Below are 23,313 nucleotides of genomic sequence, written 5' to 3' on the forward strand. Positions count from 1 at the left end.
ATAGATTATACAAAATCCAAATATTGATTGATTTACTAGTCGAAAAGTTCAATAGTGCAGTAATTCCTGAAGAGTCAGTTTGTATCGATGAGTCTATGGTCCCTTACTTGGGTCGATTATCGTTTCGGCAGTATATTTCTAATAAACGTCATCGTTATGGAGTCAAAATCTTTAAGCTGTGTACACGGGACTTTTATACGTCAAAATATAAAATATATGCAGGAAAAGAAGCGACAATGGGTGATTCAGTTTCATGTTAAGTAGTAATGGAACTAATGGAACCATATCTCGATTTCGGTAGAACATTGTATGCAGATAATTGGTATAACTCCATTAACTTAGCGGAAAAATTATTGCAACGGAAAACACACTTAGTAGGAACTCTTAGATCAAATAGAAAAAGAAATCCTAAAGATGTAACACAAAAAAAACTTAACCGGGGTGAAATATTTGCAAAAAAGAGTGATCGCGAAATTATGGTACTAAAATGGAGAGACCGTAGAGATGTTCTTATGATAAGTACAAAACATTCAAACACGATGGAAGAAGTCATGGCTAAAAGAGGAATTAAAATAAAACCAAAAGTTGTTATCGACTATAACCGTGGTAAGGGATACATCGATTTAACTGATCAAATGGGATCTTATAGTAGCTGTCTAAGAAGAGGTGTGAAGTGGTACCGTAAAGTTGCTATGGATATTATTTGCAACACATCATTATTGAATGCGTTTAGTATTTATAAAGGAGTCACTGGAAATTCTAAGACAATTACCCAGTTCAAAGACGACATTATTATTGGATTAATTCAGCAATCAAACAGTGTTCCAGAAGTTCCAGAAGTTCCAAAATTATCTGATGAACATAAGTTGGTAAACAATAAAAAAAGAGGTCGATGTAATCAATGCTACAAATACATTTCTCGAACAGAAGGTAATATACTTATACATAATTGTTATATTTTATTATATTAAATAAATACATTTTTGTATACAGGAACGCAGATGGCAAGAAAGAAAACCTCTCGCGTATCAACGATTTGTCCTAAATGTGATTCCTATTTTTGTTTGGATTGTTTTTTTCGAATTCATGCATACAAAAAAAAATAAAAATAAAATGTTACAAAATAAAATTTAAAAAAAAATGATTATGTTACAAAATAAAATTAAAAAAAAATATTGTAATTAATTGTTATATTATAGTAGAACATGTCATTAATAAAAATATTGATTAAAATGTTAAAAAATTATAAATTTGTTTCGCTATTTTTACTAAAACATTACTAGGAGGCCACACAAACATAACTCATAGGAAAATCACATTTACGTGTACCCATTTTAGCGCACGGTGTAACTAATGTCAATGAATCGAATGTACCTTATATGGTACATGTGGCTCGATAATAATGTTCAGCCGTGTACCAGAAATGGTACACATAGCAACATGTTATAAACATTAAAAAAAGCCATGGCAGTTAACCTGTTAAAAAATTTTTTGAAAATTTTAAAAATTTTTCCAATCTTCTTAATTCAATCAAGGAGGAAAATTCTTTACTGGATCACCGTTGGGAGATTGATCACCTTCCAGCAACTCCGAGAAAGAATCCTGTACAACTACGTAATATAGCCAAATATAGCCAACTACAATCAACTAACCAAATGGAAGCACCCGCAGTAGAAGTTGTTCCAGAGAAAGTGAGCGTATAGTGTCCCACCTAATCTATTCCAAATTAAAATTCAACATGAATTAATGGGGGGAAATTTCTATGCTATATTTTATTTTATTTTATTTTTTTTTTTGAAAGTCAGAGACTTTCATCTTAGAGGGGAGGGATGTAGTAAACCCAAAAGCCATTATATTATTTTAAATAAAATAAGTAAAATAATAAATTATACATAGTATAATTTATGAGTAGTAACGTAGGTATTAATATAATCCTAAATAACAGGAAACATAGAGCAAAGGTGAAAACAACAAGTTGTTTTACCGAGTCACAGAATAGTGCAATTCAACTATATCAGGGATGTATTAATACCCACAGCTATAATACGATATAAAACAATATCACGTAGAATAAATTATACATTTAGTATAATTTATAATGGGTAATGTAGGTAGTAATATGCAATGTAAAATAGGCCTAAATAACAGGAAGCGTGGATCAGAGATCGATGGATCTAGTCCCATCATAATGCAATTTGACATTAATAGGGAAGTAATATTAGAATATAGATATCACGCCACCAATACGTCATTGTTAGAACCCGCATAAATACGGGTAGAGCACCTACTATTACTTAGAAGATAGTCAGCCCTCGTCGTAGGTCTATCAAACTCACGACAGTGCTTATAGTTATTTTGTAATTCAAACTTGTAATAATAAAGTGTTATGTAATTGTCATATTTAAAAAGTCTAAAAAGTGTTATTAATTATTTACCTATCTTTCTCAACCACGACTCAAGACGACAACGAACGTGCTACGTCGTTTAAATAATTATTGTATTAGTGTTCGACGTGTCCTTCACGGCGATCACTGCATTACAAATCAAAAGCAATGAACATCGAAGTGTTATTGTAGAACAAAATTAAATGGTACAAAGGCAGAGCACGGAGACAATACTTGGGGAAGAACCGGCAACATCAGAAGCAACGGCTCCTCCTATCACAGAAGAAGCACAATCGGTTGATACCGAGTTGCAGTCGAGATTATAACAGGTAAAAAAAAAAATCCGAGTTACGGTCGGGATCAAAACAGGTTAAATATCAAAATAGCTAAAAATCCTAGTTGTGGTAAAAAAATATGATTAATAATTATTATGTTTTAAATATTGACATAGTTACATATTATTATGCTAAATACAAAAATGAAACTGTCAAAATACAAATTTTGAATATAAAATATAAAGTAAAGAAATGCATAAAGAAAAAACTGTATTTATTCATACAATTTTGAAATCAAAAACATTAGAACAAGATAATGCTTTCTTGATAAATTAAAAATATTTGAAGATTTTATTTGTCATACGTTTACATGGCAATAGTAAAATTCTATTAAATCTATTAGGTACGTAAACAACATTTATTAATATGACAAATATTTCAAATTTCAAAAAAGGGGGACCCTCGTGTTTATACCCCTCACTTTGTTTTTTGGATAGCGCTGGGAGTTTTTGTGCACAAACGTCGGGACCTTGTGCACATTTCTGCACAAACGATGCACAAACGTTTGGAGTGGTCAGAAGTTCAAATTTCAAAAGTGGGGGGGGGCATTGAAATGGACCTTGAAAATAATAAATTATAAAATTTTGGCAACATCGCATATTATCGAAAATTGGATAAGAGCTCATCGGATAATCGATAACCGGATACTGACCGCAATTAAGACGTTTATTTTACCTTCAATATTATTAAGACCGCAATTCGTCTATTGCGACCGCAACTCGGACAATACCGCACAATCAGCACACGCATACACTCTATACCCGACCCTCAAGACATACTGTTGATTGGAACCTACGGCTCCAATTTTACAGGGTACGCATGTAGTAAACCGTATTACGTAAACGTATTACGTAAATCGGTACCAGCGAAACGTCAGAAAACGATGAAGAAAACAGTAACCAATTCAGAATTATCGACTATAGAGAAGTCGAATGTTGAATATGACTGCATACGATACTGATAATAATAAAATATTTTATTTAAAATTAGTTAATTTTCAAAGTAATGAAACTATTTTAAGCTATAAATTAGGTTATATAAATAAAAATGGCAGATATTTATCATTGAAAGAAACTCATGATTTAATTTGTGATCTTAACCATGATATTACTTTTATACACGACGCAGTTAATGATGTAATATTAACGAAATGTATTTTCAATTACTTATGTTCAAAAAATAATTATCAGAAAATTTTAAGTAAAATATGCATTGCACTTTAAAATTGAAAATTAACCTTTATCTATAGAGTTATACCTAACTTAATATTTTAACATGAATATATTATAAATATCACTATCATAAATCACATTATAATTTATAATTAGATTATGACTTGTAATAACATGCAATATGCTGAAAAAATTAATTTAAAATTAATAAAAACCTTAATCTTTCAATGGTTAATGCTAATTATTGTAATGATAATCATATACTATTTAATATTTAATTTAAATATATATATATATATGTAATTTTTCTTATTTAATTACAGTAAAATGCAGCGAAATTTAGTAACAAAAAAAACACGCATGAACATACTTGGAAGCGGACTCATTCAGTTAGATCGGTTAAAAAAATGTTCAAAAACTTATGTCTTAAAAAATGATTATAATTTTATAGACTTTATCAAATTTTTTGACTACGGTTTTGATATGATAATTTGTAAATTAAAAAAAATGACACAGCAATCAAGTATTAAATTAAATTTGTATCTTGATTGTGTTTACGTGCATGTGTTAACACAGGAACGCCGAGATATTTCATTTAAAACCGAAAATATGTTAGCGTTTACAAATTCAAATTTCGAAAATTTATTAAAAAAAATGTTTAATAAACTTATTAAGGAAGAATCTGACTTTGTCACTAGAGGGAGTGGTTGGAGTTTAGACTCAATTGATGTCTTACAGTTAAGAATTAATATTGTAAACCCGTTAAATGGATCAAGTTATTTAATTTTACCTGACTCAATACGTAATAAGAAAGCTGTTATAAATGTAAAAAACAATGATGAAAAATGTTTTAAATATGCAATTTTATCTAAGTTTAATAATCCTTCAAATAAAAGTCAATTTAACAAACAATATTTTAAAATGCTTGAAAAGAAAAGTGATTTAAATTTTCACTGTATCGATTATCCGACACCAGTCAAACAAATTAAAATATTTGAACGTTTAAATTATGTGTCAGTTAATGTTTTTAGTACAGATGATACAAATGTTGTTTTCCCATTATATATGAATAATGTAGAAAGTAAAAATCATTTCGATCTGCTTTTGATTAATCGTGGTGAAACATCACATTATTGTTTTATTAATAATTTCGACAGACTTATTCGTAGTCAAAAGACAAAACATAAATCTAAATTAATTATATGTAAAAGATGTTTTACAGTTTTTAGTAATACTCCTTGTATGTATAAATTAATACTAAGTAAATTAAATATAGATCAAATAAAAAAAACATACAAATAATACAACAAAACATTAATTAATTTTTATTATCATTTCAAAATTCATATTTAAACAACTAACTATACGACATAAGCTGTATAACATTATATTTTTTTCAGAATGCACAAACCTATACTTTATGTAAAACCAAATATTCGATCCAAACCTAAAATACCAAATCTGATGGAACTCGATATTGAAAATCTTAGGGAACTGTATTTTGATTTAGATAGAGGTTGCTGTATTTTAAAACGTGATAACTGTAACGTAAAGTTGTATAAGGATTGGAAAATTGCTAGAGGCTTAGTGGTTAAACGTCTATCAGATTTAATACAATTATGAAGTATATACAGCATTTAGTATACAGTTATTAAAAATAAAATAAATTAATCGATCATAAAAATTGGATCATTACCGTACATTGTAATGATGAGATGGCTTATAAAATCTGAACAATAGGTATTGATTGATTGATATATTTCGTTTAATTACAAATCCACTTATTAGCTATTTTAAAGTGTCTTTTACATTTACCCACGAATTATGGCTATTGTCAAAACCTAACCATTTAACATATAATTTGTTTTTATGTTTTTTTATTACACGATCAATGAGAAAGGTATCGGGAAAAAATGTTTTTTTTAATTCTTGTACATAAAAATTTCCTAATATTAAATTATTTAAACTGTCTTTTAGTTGATACGTTAATGGATCTGTATTTAAAACTTTAGAGATAGTGAAAACTTCTGTTGTCCAATTTGGTGTATAACCTAATTCACGGCGATCACTACATTACAAATCAAAAGCAATGAACATCGAAGTGTTATTGTAGAACAAAATTAAATGGTACAAAGGCAGAGCACGGAGACAATACTTGGGGAAGAACCGGCAACATCAGAAGCAACGGCTCCTCCTATAACAGAAGAAGCACAATCAGCACACGCATACACTCTCTACCCGACCCTCAAGACATACTATTGATTGGAACCTACGGCTCCAATTTTACAGGAGAGGCATGTAGTAAACCGTATTACGTAAATCGGTAACAGCAAAACGTCAGAAAACGATGAAGAAAACAGTAACCAATTCAGAATTATCGACTATAGAGAAGGAATTGTCAAGTCAAAAACTGATAGACCTGAACTATTTATGCCAGAAGAAAATGAAAAAATCGTTGACGAACGAAACGAATTTGTTGGAAATGATAGATATTATTTTTCCGACTACGAAAAACGAATATCCAATAACAGCTCTGGTGATGATTATTTTCGTCAGTTGTCCGGAGGGTGTAATAGAAGTGGTCATGCATCCGAAGAAGTGGATGAATTCCCAGATACAGAAAGTTTGGGAGGAAACGATGATGGTTTCGGCTTCGAACATGACAACAGTAGACCAGATTTTGAGGAAACATTTAACGACATCATTAATGAGCTTGGATGTGCAATGCATTCGAAGTTTGTCTCTGGAATCCATAGGTATATTATGCATTAATAAAATATAATTTTTTACAAAAAGTAATTTAAGAATATTTAGATATGTCAGCCGTGTCATTGTGCTGAGTGGAGATTGCGGAGTTCGTAAATGTCTGCGCGAGCTGGACTGCCTTATTTAGCGATATCCCCCAACCCATTTCTACATTGTCGCAGAACATCATTACCACGTGCACATCAGCCATATCTGTCCCTACACGTGCGGAGCTTGTCGGTGCTCCTTCCTCATTCGAGGAACATTTTGGCATCGCGACGGCCGACGTGGACTTCGTCGGATTACTCGAGGCATCGAACTCAGAGCAATTGATTGGCGAAACATACTGCGATACCTATCTGCGGGCGGCAGACGCGTCCACGCAGTTGGAGGGTTCGAAGAAAATGAACGATTATTTAATAGATATAAACATAATATATCGGTACGTGTTACCATCTTATATATTAAAATTGCGAAAAAATTATTTAAATAGTCCAAAATTACTTTATAATAAAATAGTTGGCTTTGAAATGATTAAAAAAACATTATTAGAATCAAACGATAATGACCCTGACGACCTTATAAAAATATTAAATATTGTTCACAGTGTAGTACACCTCAAGGTGACACGTATTCATTGATATTCTAAGTTTTCGAACTTTTGTTACCTTGTTACCTACTAACGAAAATACTCACGTATTGACAGTATTGGTCAATTCTTTAACGGCTTTTTCCTTATTCAAAAGCACGTAGCCCAATATTTGACATTGAATGTTCACATAAATATGGGTGTTTTATACACTGTAATTTAGGCTTAAGTTATTACTATGTAAGTACTCACTTCGGACACGCGGACTCCTACGGAGTGTTTATTGTCGTCGTCTCCGTGCTTTTAATTAAATAACTAATTTAACTTTTATTATTTTATTAATCAATATCATTATACCATTCTTTAACGAAATTCAAAGTGTTGTGTTATATTATTTAAAACAACCTTTTACTTTCAAACATACGTCGTAAACAACGAAGCGGACACGTTACAACATTTTGGTGGCAGCGGTGTTTCGAATGTTTTAAGCTACAAAGTGAATTAGAATAATACAACGTCATTCAAAATCCGAAGTCAACAAAATCAAGCAACAAATTAGTTCAAGTACAACTTACGTTAACAATTTATATATAAAAATATATACAAAACAGAAAATCAAGCCAACTACAATCAACATACAGTTCAACTACAATGAACATTACGAGTTGGATTCAATCAACATTCGAGTCAAGTGCAAAATTCTAATTCGTGTCCAGTTACTTCAGTTTTGTAGTCAGAAAATCCGGTTCAATCAATATTAAGATTATGCGAAACTTATGGTAAAATAATATTCTATATTTATGTCAACTATTGATTTAGAGCTAAAGTGGTTTTTCAATTTATCTCATTGAGTATCAGAAGGTGTGCAAAGAGATAATTATTTATTGCATTTACAAAATCTAGTAGGTCAATTAGAACTTAACAAAATGAATAAATTAAATTTCGAAGATGCAATCAGAATTTTACCAGAGTTCGCAGGGTTATCAAATCAAGATTTAAAGCTTTTTGAGAAAAAATGTAAATTTGTATTCACCCACATTGATGATGCTATTTCAGGGGATGTTTTTGAAGGATTAATGTGTAATTTGTCGGGAAAATCACAATGTGTTACGGAACATAAAAATATCAAGACGTACACAGATCTAATACAAATTTTAAGAGCGAACTTTGGGAACAATTATTTTGATACATATCTAACGAAACCGTTAACATCCATAACTCAAAGTAAATTTGAAAAAATTACCGATTATGCGGCAAGAATAGAATTAGCATTATATCTATTAATTAACGAAATGACTAAAAATAAAGGAGTAGAGGAAAATAAAATTATTTCAAGAGTTTTGACTAGTCAAGCGCAAAATATATTCGTGGACGGGTTATTTCATTCAATTCGAACGATCTTACGTGCTATGCAATTAAAAACTTTGGACGAAATGATTAAGGCAGCATTGGAAGAAGAACAAGCATATAATAATTTAAAACCTAAATACGATACTCTTAATGAAAATTCTTCTTCCGTTTACAAACCTAAGTGTTTTAACTGTGAGGGGTCCGGGTATTTAAGTAAAGAGTGTAGAAAACCAAGGAAATCTGCAGGTAACTCTGGGGGAAGTACTAATACTTTTATAAAAAAAGAATACAGTGGGGGTAGTACTTCTTATTCAACAATGACATGTAACTATTGTAAAAAACCGGGGCACATAGTTAAGGATTGCCGTAAACTTAAGTACAATTAAAAAATAGGTCAGTATTTATGTTAAAACACGGGGCAGATAAAGAAGTAATTTCGTTGAACGGTAATCAAATTAAAATTGATTCAGAAGCGTAATTGGGCAAAGAAAATATATTTTTAATTGATACAGGCGCAGATTTAAACGTTATTAAATTATCGGCAATAAAAGATAACGTACCAGTAGAATGTACAACAACCACATTAATAGGTATTAATGAGAATTCCATAAGTACTTTAGGCATTATTAAAATCAATTTAACTATTGATAAAAAAAATTATAACGATGTGGTTTTTCACGTAGTCAATGATAAGTTTCCAGGTTCGATGACCGGAATTCTTGGTATACCGTTTTTTAACAATAATGATGTTACGCTTAATTTAAAGAAGGGGGAAATGATAATTGGTAAACAACAAAATTAATGAAAATATAATGAGCCCACCACCGAGGTCGAGCAATATTCTAACAATTTCGGTTAAAAACGAAGACGTAAATAACGGTGACTCAGTAGTAATTAATAAGCAAAAATTATCAAATTTGATGTGGCTGGGAAATACAATATCAGTATGTGAAAATAATTCAATCGTGGTGTAGTAAACCACCGTTTCTGCAGGAAAACGGCGTTCCAAAGTCCAGGCGGCTAAATCAACATCACGCCACCTGAATAGGCCACTAATGCCGACACCTCATTGGATGGTGCCGATCAACTACGCATCACGCCATTCCTATGACGTCAATAGCTCTTCCTTCTCTCCTGGCATGTCTCATATAAATAGGGGCCCTGTTTCACAAAGTCTTCAGAAGTAGTTATCCCAGCTTTCAGTACTTGTGGGTCGCGGACTAGTATCAGCCGCATCGCCACCCACGCTAAAGTACTTAATCCCCAGTCATAGTACAAAACATAATTACTATCCGGTAGAAATAACATTCTACCGACAAATTTCTAAGTAGTAAATTAAATATATAAAATTGTGTAATAAACAAATGTTTCGTAAATTATATTTGTGTTAACGTATTATTATTATATCCAAACCCACTACTGTCTTCCGATCCAGAGTACCGACGTGCACGTGCCTTCGTCGTGAAAGAAGTGTGCAGTAACCAATCAGGTGAGAGCGACGGGTTACTACACTACCATGACTTGTTTCGAACGAACCCGATCGATGATTAGATTCATTTTTAAAGGGACAAACATAAACGTTCATATTTATAAGGAACAAAATTTCTACGAAACGGAAAAGCAGCAAATTATTTACGAATACCACAACTTACCTTTGGGGGGACATTCCGGGGTCTCCAGAACAGTTAAACGGTTAAAAAGCAAATTATCAGTGGAAAAATCTAAAAAAAACCATGATTCATAGCGCGATGCGAGGTATGCCAGAAAACCAAAAGTAACTTAAATACTAAGCAACCTATGTTAATTACAACTACTGTTACCAAATCATTTGAGCACATCTGTTTAGATATAGTAGGACCTTTACTACAAACCAACTTAATCAGTTCATTTTGACCATGCAAGACGAACTTACACGTTACGCCCAAGCAGTGGCAATAATTGCTACTGACGCGCAAACCGTAGCCCAAGCGTTCGTGGAATGTTTCGTGTGTGTATACGGAATACCAAAGTCCATACTAACGGACTTTGGAACGAATTTTTTATCAGACGTTTTTAAACAAATGTGTATATTACTTGATATCGAAAAGTCCCAGACCACTCCTTTTCACCCACAAGCAAACGGATTTTTAGAACGTTCACACAAGACGTTAAAAGCTTATCTACGTAGTTTTGTCGACAAAGATAATGAGTGGAACCAGTTGCTTTGTTATGCTATGTACTGCTATAACAGTACAATTCATACATTAACTAATTACACTCCTCATGAACTTGTTTTCGGACATAAACCTACTATTCCGGAAATATTATCGAGAAAAGTCGAACCACAATATAACTATGACCATTATGTTTTCGATCTAAAGCGTAATATGCAACAAGCACATGAGATCGCGCGAAACAATTTAATTAACAAAAAAGAATCAAATAATAATAATAAGTCCGAGAACGGAAATCAAACGCGAATATTCTACTAAATTTTGCAAATATTGTAAAAAAACTAATCATAACATTAGCGAATGTCAGAAATTAAAATATAACGAGAAAAAGAAGCACGAAAATAATCAGGACAATCAAAATAGGTCTATCGAAGAAATACAATCGGGAAGTAACGTACGTATAATAACACCGATAACGCAGGAGCACATAACGTGTTTTTCCGATAAATTCGTTTAAACCGAAATTAAATTTTTAATCGATAGTGGTTCAGAAATGAACATTATTAAAATTTCAAGTTTAAAAAGGCATATAATTGTTAACGAAAAAGATAAAAAAAAATATTAAAGGTATTCATGCTAATCCGGTAGAGACAGTAGGATCAGTAGTAATTCCGATTTATATAAACGAACAACCTTTCGTCGTAAAGTTTGACATTGTACACGATAATCTCCCAATACCCGAAGCAGTTATAATAGGCATCACATTTTTGAAATTAAATAAGGTCGTATTGGATTGGGGTAAAGAAGTACTAATAGTACCTGAAAAAATAATTAATAATGCACTAATTATTCCGCTGCGAAGTAATTGTGTATAACAAATTAGAGCCGACGAAAAAATCAATCACGAAACAATAACGAAAAAAAAATACAAAATTAATGAGGTCGTAATTATAGCTAATAGTATCAGTCTGGTCAAAGGTGATAAAATAATAAGTAATATCGTAAATATATCTGAACAACCGTTTATAATCAATTCACCACGAGTAATTTAAAATGGGAACCATACCATGATAACGTTTTTATTACTAGCGAAGGCAACAATTCAATTAATAAAATAAAAAAAATTAAAGAAACTATTAAGACGGAACATCTTAATAACGAAGAACGCGATAACATATTAGACCTGTGTAGTTGATTTTCTGATTTATTTTTCTTTGAAGGTGACCTATTGAGCGCCACTGATATTGTTACACATAAAATTAATACACCCAGGTGTGTTAAACCAATTAACATACGTCCATAGAGGCTACCACACGCGTATGAGGACGAAATCGAAAAACAAGTAAAAGAAATGAAAGACGCGAATATAATACGTGATTCTTTATCACCATTTAATTTTCCACTCGTAGTAGTAAAAAAGAAAAAAGATGCGGACGGTAACCAAAAGTTACGGGTATGCGTAGATTTCCAAAAATTAAACGAGGTTACGGAAAACGAAGCATACGGGTTACCGAATATATTAGAGATACTAGAATCCTTAGGTTCATCTAAATACTTCAGTACGTTAGATTTAGCGAGTGGTTATCATCAAATAATGATTGATAAGGGAGACACCCATAAAACAGCTTTTTCTACAAAATCAGGGCAATACGAATTTTTGCGATTGCCATTCGGACTTAATTCCACGCCGGCAACATTTATGCGAGCCATGAAATCTATTCAATGGGTTTGGAGGAATTATGTACAGTATATCTGGATGACATTGTAGTTCACGGGTCAAGTTTATTGGATCATCAAAATAAGTTAGAGCAGGTGTTCACGCGGTTACGACAATATAAACTGAAATTACAACCTAGGAAATTTATGTTCCTACGTAAAGAGGTTCTATACTTAGGGCACGTCATCAGCAAGAACAGGGTAACTCCTGATCCAAACAAATTAACTTGTATTAAAGAATATCCGAGACCATTAAACGAGAAAGACGTTAAGTCATTTTTAGGTTTATTGAACTATTACCGCCGTTTCGTTGATAACTTCGCCAAAATAGCAAAACCTCTAACTAGCTTACTAAAGAAAAATACACAATTCGTGTGGACGGACATGTGTGAAAACGCTTTCCAAGAATTAAAAAACGCGTTAATGAACCCACCTTTACTTATCTATCCTAATTGGGAAAACGGAAATTTTAACCTCATGACTGATGCGAGCCAATATGCGATTAGAGCGGTCTTATCCCAAAGTGATGTACCTAAAGATCAACCCATAGCTTATGCAAGAAGGACACTGAATACCGCCGAAACGAATTATGGTGTAAAACAAAAGGAATTGGTAGCAATAATATGGGCTGTAAAATATTTCAGACCATATTTATACAGAAAAAAATTAAAAATAATTACTGATCACCGTCCATTAACATATTTATTCAATATAAAAGACGTTTCGTCTCAGTTAATGCGATGGCGATTACAACTCGAAGAATACGACTACGAAATAATCTATAGAGCAGGCTCACAACATTCGAACGCAGATTGCTTATCACGTATACATGTTGTTACCAATGATGAGCCAATTAGTGATTTCGAAGAACTTAGAAAAGCGGAAAATAAGCCAATTTTTAATTCTAAAATAAAAGAAATAGAAGGAAGTATGAAACGCGCGCAAAGTAATGAAAACATAATCTTACCTATTTCCAACGATAAAATAATAACACATCCAGCGATAAGAGAATTAATAAGCGATAGTAACTTACTGCCACAGGTAATTTTCAATGAAAACAACAAATTTGTTATGATCAAACGGACCGACAAACTAGTAATATTCTACAATCTTAAGAATAATCATTATACGGAAATTAACGCCGAGTCATATTACAACGCTATTAATGAAATTAAACTATATTGTATAGAAGAAAAAATTAATCCATTTTCCATAATCAGGCTAGAGGGGTTAACGTCATTAACCTGCTACGAGCGCATACGTACAATGTTCCGTTACATATTCCGAAACACTAATATCGGAGTAACAATTTATAAAGAACAATATTTTACCGATAACGAGAAAAATCAGATTATTAAAGAGTATCACGATACATTAGTAGGGGGTCACCAAGGTACATCCCGAACCGTAAAGCGTTTAAAATTAAAATATCAATGGAAAAATTTGAAACAAGACGTAGCAACCTATATTAAACAATGTAAAATTTGTCAGAAAAACAAATCGGGTAAAAAAATAAAACAACCTATGTTAATTACTTCAACAGTGACCACAACATTTCATAAAATTTGTTTAGACATAGTAGGTCCCCTTCCACAAACTACTGCAGGTAACACTTATATTCTAACATTACAAGACGAGTTATCACGATACGGTGTAGCCATAGCGTTAGCCTCAACGGACGCAGCCACGGTAGCGCAAGCTTTCGTAGAATGTTTTATATGCATCTACGGTATACCGTTAACAATTCTAACGGATTGCGGAACAAATTTTCTATCTAATTTGTTTAAAGACGTTTGTAGGCTATTAAAAATCGAAAAAACGAAGACTACGCCGTGGTGCCCGCAGTCGGATGGTTATCTCGAAAGATCACATAAAACATTAAAAGCTTACTTACGGAGTTTCGTAGACAAAGATAATAATTGGGACACACTAATCAGCTACGCATTGTTTTGTTACAACACTACAGTACACACTTCAACTAAGTATACATCTTACGAGTTGGTTTTCGGAAAAAAACTGATAATTCCATCGGCATTTGAACAATCACCGAAACCACAATATAATTACGATGATTACGTGTTAGATTTCGCGTTATATTAACGAATAATGCAGGAAACGCATCAAACTGCTAGAGATAACTTAATTGAAAAGAAAAATACGAATAACCAGTACTATGATCAAAGTTCAAATCCACTCAAATTACATGTAGGAGATAAAGTGTTATTAAAAGAACATAATAAAAAGAACGCACTATGTTCAAATTGGACAGGTTCATACGAAATAACAATGGTACATGACAACGAAAATATAACAATAAAGAAAGGGAGGAAGGACTATAGGATCCACGTAAATAATACAAAAAAATATTTCAAGACCTATTTATGAACACTTTGGTGTCATAATATATGTATATATTTTCTTTAGCTATAGGATCCTTTAAATTTCTTTTATTGTTATATTGGTTGTAGGCATAAAATAATCGTTATTATAGTATAGTTTTTTTTTGGTGTTTTAGTACAAATAAAAAGTTTATCATCATGGTTTAGGACAATTAAGATTGAGGGGAAACCCTTACTTCTTACGAAAACTTAAGAGGTCAAGCCAATGAGCGAAACAGCTATCCATGAAATATGTAGGATCTTTAAGAAGAAAGAAGAACTATTATTTCCAATTTTAAAAACAATGAGGGACAGCATAAATTCGAAAAAAAATACTTTAACGATAAAAAGTATAAAAAAAGTATTTAGATAAGGGGAAGGAAGAACCCATAGTAGTATTTTGGAACGGTAGTACGGATGAGGAAATCATGACATGACTAGGTTTGGGAAAATATACTATGTTAGAACTAACAAGTTTCGATGTATACAACAATCGCATTTTCTATCTTCAATTAAAAATAATGAGTACAAAACAAATTATAGTCCAAGAAGAGATAGGCTATGCCGACAAAAGCGGCCGTTTATTGAATCTAACTGAGACGCACAAATTAGTATGTAATCGGGATCACTCGATAACATACGCGCATGACCCGTGCACGGACGTGATATGGACTAAATGTTTATTTGATAGATTAATGTGCGTGTGTAGGCAAAAGCATAATGAGGTAACCGTTTATATATAAGGGCAATTTATAAGTAATCATGTGGTTTATATTAAAAAAAAAAAAAACAACACAAATCCTATAATTCATACATTTTTTCAGACTAATCCGCTCACGGCGTTGAAAAATATACCGACGAAAAGTTAACTACGCAAGCCGGCCTGTATTTTGAAAATCAAGGTCCGATGAAAATAACGACAACACAGTGGAACATAGTAGCTTCTTACGATATTTCACACTTTTACGAAAGGAAAAATGTAATAGACGAATATATGGGGGCAACGTATAAATTGTGTATTTATCTAAAAGACCGGAATATCACCCAAACAAATTGTGAGACTATTTATTCATTAACTAAATTAGTTGCATTTATCGCAGAGGAAAAAAGAAATATTATATACGAAACAATAGGTCGCTCACGTATCACAAAAAGGGGTTTCCCGTTTAAAATGATAGCAAAGGCAGCCCAGATTCTGTTCGGGTTATGCGACCAATTCTGCGTTCTACACCACAACGCTAATGTAAAAAAACTTATAGATACAAATATCTTTGAAGTAAACGACGCAGGAAAACAACTAAGGGTTATCAAGTTCGAGGACGAGCATGAGAAGGGGCCAGCTGTTTTAATTGATTTAAGCGATGCTATCCATCAGCTAGCGAATATGACAAACGAACTGAACATAAAGAGCTATTTAGCTTATCATTTTTTTCACACGAACCTCGTCTTACAATTATATTTATCTGAGACCACTATGTTGTTCGACGTCATACAAGCAGCTAAGGTAGGGTTAGTTCATCCCAGTCTAATGAGTGCACCGGAATTACTAAAACAATTCATGGTCATTAAAATAGTGTTACCCAGTGGGAGGAATCTACCCATGGAACTAAATGTAAATAACGTAGAAGAGATGATGCCTCTCTCAGACATTACAATATATTCTTCAGACGACAAAATTGTATTTATTATAACTGTACCTTTAGTATATTAACATAAATTAACTCTTTTTCAGCTTATACTAATACCAATTTGTGACCAAAATAATTGTTTATATGTAAAACCTAATCATAACTATTTAGCAATCAGTAGGTCAAAAGAATTGTATTCCACTTATGACGAAATCGATAGAAATCAATGTAAACATGCCAATGATTTGCTCATGTGTTCTGAAATATATCCTTTACATCCTAGAAGCATACGCGAGGTACTTCTACTACAAGATCCGAAGGAAGTTCCGGAAAGTTGCGAGATAATGCATGTTCAGTTACAAACGAATCTATCGCATAAGTTAAAATTCAAAAATGACTGGATCTAAGCTACTCAAGGTGAAACCATATTTATTACATGCGATCACGACAAGTGAAGCAAGAATCACTTCTTAGAGGGAATAGGAATTTTGTCAATTAACGAAACATGTAGACCATACGCAACCCGAGACATATTGATTCCACACAAGATAGAAACGGACAACGAATACGTCGATTTCATACCAAATTCCAAAATGAGGGAATCTATGGAAGCATATATTGGTTTAACCAATAACATTTTAAAAAACAAACACGTACGAACAAATCAAATGTTCGACTTAAATATAGTTGCAAAATCTACATCGGAGATAAAAGAAAAAATATCACGGGACGTCGAAACGGAAGAAATCAAAAACAGTAAAACCAAACATGACTATTTACTATATGTAATTAGTGCAATAACGATTGTCAGTCTTATCCTGTTCATGGCAAGTTGCATAGAACAATTACCTTGGTGCGCTCAGACGCACCCTACACCACAAACGCACGCAAGCAGTCTCGGACAAGAAACAGAAGTTGTCCGACTTCCGATTTACGAGCAACCCAAGATAACCGAGAACCAACAGGCAACCCTCAGTTCCAGAAATTCACCGAGAAACGAAATCCAGCATGAAACGTTAATACCCAGGAGCATGGCATATTCTGTGTACCCAGCCATCCCATCTTTATGATACGGAGTATCATTCTTAAAAGGGAGGGATGTAGTAAACCGCCGTTTCTGCAGGAAAACGGCGTTCCAAAGTCCAGGCGGCTAAATCAACATCACGCCACCTGAATAGGCCACTAATGCCGACACCTCATTGGATGGTGCCGATCAACTACGCATCACGCCATTCCTATGACGTCAATAGCTCTTCCTTCTCTCCTGGCATGTCTCATATAAATAGGGGCCCTGTTTCACAAAGTCTTCAGAAGTAGTTATCCCAGCTTTCAGTACTTGTGGGTCGCGGACTAGTATCAGCCGCATCGCCACCCACGCTAAAGTACTTAATCCCCAGTCATAGTACAAAACATAATTACTATCCGGTAGAAATAACATTCTACCGACAAATTTCTAAGTAGTAAATTAAATATATAAAATTGTGTAATAAACAAATGTTTCGTAAATTATATTTGTGTTAACGTATTATTATTATATCCAAACCCACTACTGTCTTCCGATCCAGAGTACCGACGTGCACGTGCCTTCGTCGTGAAAGAAGTGTGCAGTAACCAATCAGGTGAGAGCGACGGGTTACTACACTACCATGACTTGTTTCGAACGAACCCGATCGATGATTAGATTCATTTTTAAAGGGACAAACATAAACGTTCATATTTATAAGGAACAAAATTTCTACGAAACGGAAAAGCAGCAAATTATTTACGAATACCACAACTTACCTTTGGGGGGACATTCCGGGGTCTCCAGAACAGTTAAACGGTTAAAAAGCAAATTATCAGTGGAAAAATCTAAAAAAAACCATGATTCATAGCGCGATGCGAGGTATGCCAGAAAACCAAAAGTAACTTAAATACTAAGCAACCTATGTTAATTACAACTACTGTTACCAAATCATTTGAGCACATCTGTTTAGATATAGTAGGACCTTTACTACAAACCAACTTAATCAGTTCATTTTGACCATGCAAGACGAACGTATATTACTTGATATCGAAAAGTCCCAGACCACTCCTTTTCACCCACAAGCAAACGGATTTTTAGAACGTTCACACAAGACGTTAAAAGCTTATCTACGTAGTTTTGTCGACAAAGATAATGAGTGGAACCAGTTGCTTTGTTATGCTATGTACTGCTATAACAGTACAATTCATACATTAACTAATTACACTCCTCATGAACTTGTTTTCGGACATAAACCTACTATTCCGGAAATATTATCGAGAAAAGTCGAACCACAATATAACTATGACCATTATGTTTTCGATCTAAAGCGTAATATGCAACAAGCACATGAGATCGCGCGAAACAATTTAATTAACAAAAAAGAATCAAATAAACGAAATGACGATAAGAATATGAACCCGGTAGATGTACACGTAGGTGATAAAGTATTAATAAAAGAACAGCATAAAAAAATACATTATGTCTTAATTGGTCAGGGCCGTACGAGGTTATAATGGTTCATGATAATGAAAACATAACCGTTAAGAAAGGCCGGCGTGATTATCGCATACACATAAACAATATTAAACCGTCAATGAATGACCATATATATATATATATTATATATACATGTAATTCCGAAATATACATATATATAGATAGCCATAAAAATTAATCAGTAGTTACGATCATTGTTATTATTTTGTTTTATTATTATCAACATTATTATTATTTTACTAAGTAAATGTGGTATTTTTTTTGTGTTTTAGGGACAACAGTCACAAATTATTGTTATTGATTTCGAGTTCACCGTGTTAGAAAATAACAAACACGTATTAATCTGCGGAGCGTTATCTAATAGTTTGGACCGATTTAAAGTAATAAAATTGGAAGGACCTCCACTACTTTTAACGGACTCATCCGTTAGACCAATCAATGAGAAGGAGCAAACGTGGGGAGTTAAAAATCTGATTAATTTTTTTGGGTGGCCATCGGCCAAAGCTGCTATAAGTTTAGCACAAATCTATGACAGCATAAATTCGAATATAAATAATTTACATAGGGACACGATTTACAACTACATACAACGTGGCGACCAAAGAACAATAATTGTTTTATGGAACGGGGATACTGACGCGCTTATTTTAAACAAACTAAATTTAAACTATCCTATTTTGAACATAAAAGCATATGATGATGACAATAACCAACGATTCGCATTACAGTTAATGTACCACAAACGCGTCATAGTAACCATAGCATTAGGATGGGTTGACAAAAACGGTAGAATGTTAAACTTACTTGAAACACACGATATGTGTTTTCGCAAAGAACATGACATAACAAACGCACATGATCCATGTACCGACGTAATCCTAACCAAATGTTTATTTGATAAACTTTTACAAAAGATAACCTACAAAAACTTAATAAACGAATCACAATAATTACAGGCAATTTCTAACGTTTGTCTGCATTTCAATGGTAACAGGTGTTATACGATTCCACGACGAAAAATTACCACATCAACCCGGGTTATATTACGAGAACCACGGAACAGTAAATATTGCGACATCTAAGTGGGATTTAACGGCATTTGTCGATCTTAAAAAATACAATGATCAATGGGATATGAGAAATATGACAACCTCATTGACGAGCTTGGACGTGAACTGGCTTCAAAATTTGTCTCTGCAATCCACAGGTATGCAGTTTATATTTTTTTTTTTTCAAAATATTAATTTATACATTTTGTAGATATATCAGCCGTGTCATTGTGCCGCGTGGAGTTGGCGGAGTTTCAGAGTGTTTGCGAGAATTGGACACGCTTATTGAGCGATACCCTTCCAATCACTTCTATATCATTGCCGAACATGGAGACCACGTCCACGTCAGTCAAGTCTGCGGCTACTTGAGAGGATCTTGTAGGTGCTCCTTCCTCGTATAGATAACATTTTAACTAACGATTCAATCATTAAAACAAAAAACCATATAAGACCAATAGAATATAGGACGGATATATAAATATGTAATAAATGTAATGTCAAATTTTATAATTTTAGGTAATAGCTTAAGTATTTTAACCACAAAAATACATATATAAACATGTAATAATTATAATAATTAAATTATATAAATGTAACAAAATACGTATATTAACCACACATATATGACCGCCATGTACTAACACTAGACTGAGAAGAAAATGTAAAACAAAAGAAACTATATACTTATATAAAAAAAAAAAAAATGTACTAATATCTAACTACTATTATATTACTAACCAAATGTATCACTATTTTATAACCAATGTATCACTATTGTAAAACTGTTGTAATAACTACATACTATGGAAATGTTAAAGATTAATGTTTAAGCTTTTAAACATAGAGTCTTTTTTTTAGAAGGGAGGTGTTACGTGCCCACGTATTAAGTAGTCATATATTAACTATGTACAGCGCACCGCACGTTTCTAATAATATTTGACACTATGACTAATAAGGCAATTAGTATAGTATAACATGCGGAGGTCGTTGCAAAAGCGTAGAGAAAACAATTAAACTTTAGAAGGTGTCGTCATACGTATCTTTCCTGGAAAGCCAACACCCATACGAAGGATACAAGTCAACCAGCAAGAAATTGCTCAATTGAAATTAGTATTAAACATACGTAAATCAGAGGCTATACATTTATTTAAATTATTATTATTTTGTGATAATGATGTATTACTACGTTCTGAATCGGACTTTGGTTATAATTATATTACACATTTAATAGTAGATAAATTAAAAACAAATCAACCTTTGTGCACTGTATGTTGTATGTGTCATAATTACACAGATAACGAACAATCATATAAATTATTACATAAACATCAGTGCATATATAGAATTAAAACTTGTATTACACAAAAATGTGTTCTTTAGGCGCAGAGATATATGGGACAAGCGGAAAAGGGGCTTTTTGTTAGGAGCGACGGCGAGGTGCAGAGAGAATTTCCCTGCGAATCATCAAGCCGTCAATCTGGCTTTGAGAATAGTCATAATGATGGGGTCACAAATGTTAGAACAAAAAAATATAAAACGGATAAGGAAATCAAAGGGGTTCGCCTAGAAAATGGGCCGCTGAGCAATTCACAATTACTGTATCAATATCCATGTTGTCCCCCTGAGGCTTATATAAATATTAAAGAATATTATTTAAATACTAATCTTAATTACATATGTGCTAATAACAAATACGTTAATAGATATTTCCAACCTTGTTTGAATTCTCTGCTGTACTCACTGGACTGACCTTGTTTGAATCCTATGCTGTCCTCCTCTCCTTGTCATCGTCAACGTTGTTTCGTCGGTGGGTCTCAAAGTACTTTCTTCAATGGACTCAAAAAGTTTTCTTTTGATGAATTGTAACATTTATGTATTTACCCGTCGCTGTCACCTGATTGGTAACTGCACACTTCTTTATCGACGAAGGCACGTACACGCAGTTGCACTGGATCGGAGGATGATTGTAGTTTGTTTAAATAATATCAATCAAGGGGAGTCCAAGAAGGACATCTGCAGATATCAATTTTTCACGGGAAATAGAAGTTTATGATGCAACATTTTGTGGCCATACGATCCTGCGGTTTCCCTAGTTATGTTGGGTCCTCCATTAATGGGGGTTATCGTAAAGCTAACCACTCTACATGGAAAAAACTGGTTACATTATACAATATGATTATAAATTATCTAGTTGAATATAATATTAAAAGATGAAAAAATGTAAAGATCGATATGTATTACAGCATTGTATTGATGATATAACTATAAAACCAAATTCGATAATGTATATATAATATGTTATTATGATTACATAATATCATAGTTATGAATGTTAATATTAATATAATTGATATCAAAATAAATATATATTAATCTATCATTCATATATATATATATGTATATATTATTATACAGTTTTAAATATAATGTTATTGTTACGTACCCACGTATTAAGTAGTCATATATTAACCATGTACAGCGCGCCGCACGTTTCTAATAATATTTGACACTATAACTAATAAGGCAATTAGTATAGTATAACATGCGGAGGTCGTTGCAAAAGCGTTGAGAAAACAATTAAACTATAGAAGGTGTCGTCACACGTATCTTTCCTGAAAAGCCAACACCCATACGAAGGATACGAGTCGACCAGCATACCAAATACGAGACCTGAACTCTGTCCCATGACCGAGCTTAGCCACTGCTACAACCACCCACTCCAAAGGACACAATCATATAAATAGAAGCCCAGGACAAGACCTGTTCAGATGGTTAGGGACACTCAGAGTCAGGTCGTAACACCACTCACAGTTTAAATTCTATCTTAAAGAATCGTAATACCACTCTTTTACACCATATATTATAACATTGTAATTTTGTACTACGTTAATAAACATTCATCATACCTATTATACATCACGTATTTCATTTCTGCGTTGATGTATATATCGACGTCGGTTGGGACGTAACATTATTTAATATACCTAACATTATGTATTTTCGTAAAAATTCAAGCTCGACACGTACCACAGCAGTGTATTGTCGTGTATGTACGTGTTGGTTACGAGTTATATTCTACAGAAGCAATTATACGGTTGTACGTTGTTGTTAGTCTATGTTCGTATGACAAATTTTTTATCCGATGTGTTTAAACAAATGTGCAAACTATTGGACATAGAAAAATCCAAATCCACTCCTTGGCACCCCCAAACAAACAGATTTTTAGAACGCTCTTACAGAATATTAAAAAATTATCTTAGGAGTTTTGTAGACAAAGACAATGAATGGGACACATTTTTGTGTTACGCTAC

The 23,313-nt window shown here is 32.9% G+C and overlaps 3 protein-coding genes and 1 long non-coding RNA gene across 5 annotated transcripts in view; 3 read left to right on the forward strand and 1 right to left on the reverse strand.

Moving 5' to 3' along the window:
• LOC132935255 (uncharacterized) overlaps window positions 1-23,313 on the reverse strand; it is an 89,922-nt gene that overhangs the window by 16,150 nt on the left and 50,459 nt on the right. The window lies entirely within an intron of this gene.
• Window positions 267-2,477, forward strand: LOC132935695 (uncharacterized). Its single transcript, XM_061002310.1, has 2 exons — window positions 267-930; window positions 994-2,477. Exons 1-2 carry the CDS (start codon window positions 267-269, stop codon window positions 1,104-1,106), a joined length of 777 nt encoding a protein of 258 aa, XP_060858293.1. The 3' UTR covers window positions 1,107-2,477.
• Window positions 4,219-5,139, forward strand: LOC132933843 (uncharacterized; the record flags this gene model as incomplete). The annotated part of the gene is made up of 1 exon (XM_061000115.1): window positions 4,219-5,139. A coding segment is annotated over exon 1 (921 nt), but the record flags the coding sequence as incomplete, so codon positions are not given.
• LOC132935861 (uncharacterized) lies at window positions 18,016-20,778 on the forward strand. 2 transcript variants are annotated; one of them, XM_061002499.1, is made up of 4 exons: window positions 18,016-18,069; window positions 19,226-19,407; window positions 19,948-20,160; window positions 20,214-20,778. In XM_061002499.1, exons 2-4 carry the CDS (start codon window positions 19,392-19,394, stop codon window positions 20,369-20,371), a joined length of 387 nt encoding a protein of 128 aa, XP_060858482.1. In that variant the 5' UTR covers window positions 18,016-18,069; window positions 19,226-19,391; the 3' UTR covers window positions 20,372-20,778. The 2 variants fall into 2 exon arrangements, with proteins under 2 accessions (XP_060858482.1, XP_060858481.1); XM_061002498.1 differs by lacking the exon at window positions 18,016-18,069 and having other exon boundaries at window positions 18,880-19,407.

This window comes from Metopolophium dirhodum, chromosome 1, assembly GCF_019925205.1.
Source record: "Metopolophium dirhodum isolate CAU chromosome 1, ASM1992520v1, whole genome shotgun sequence".
In the NCBI taxonomy this organism is placed as follows: Eukaryota; Metazoa; Arthropoda; class Insecta; order Hemiptera; family Aphididae; genus Metopolophium; species Metopolophium dirhodum.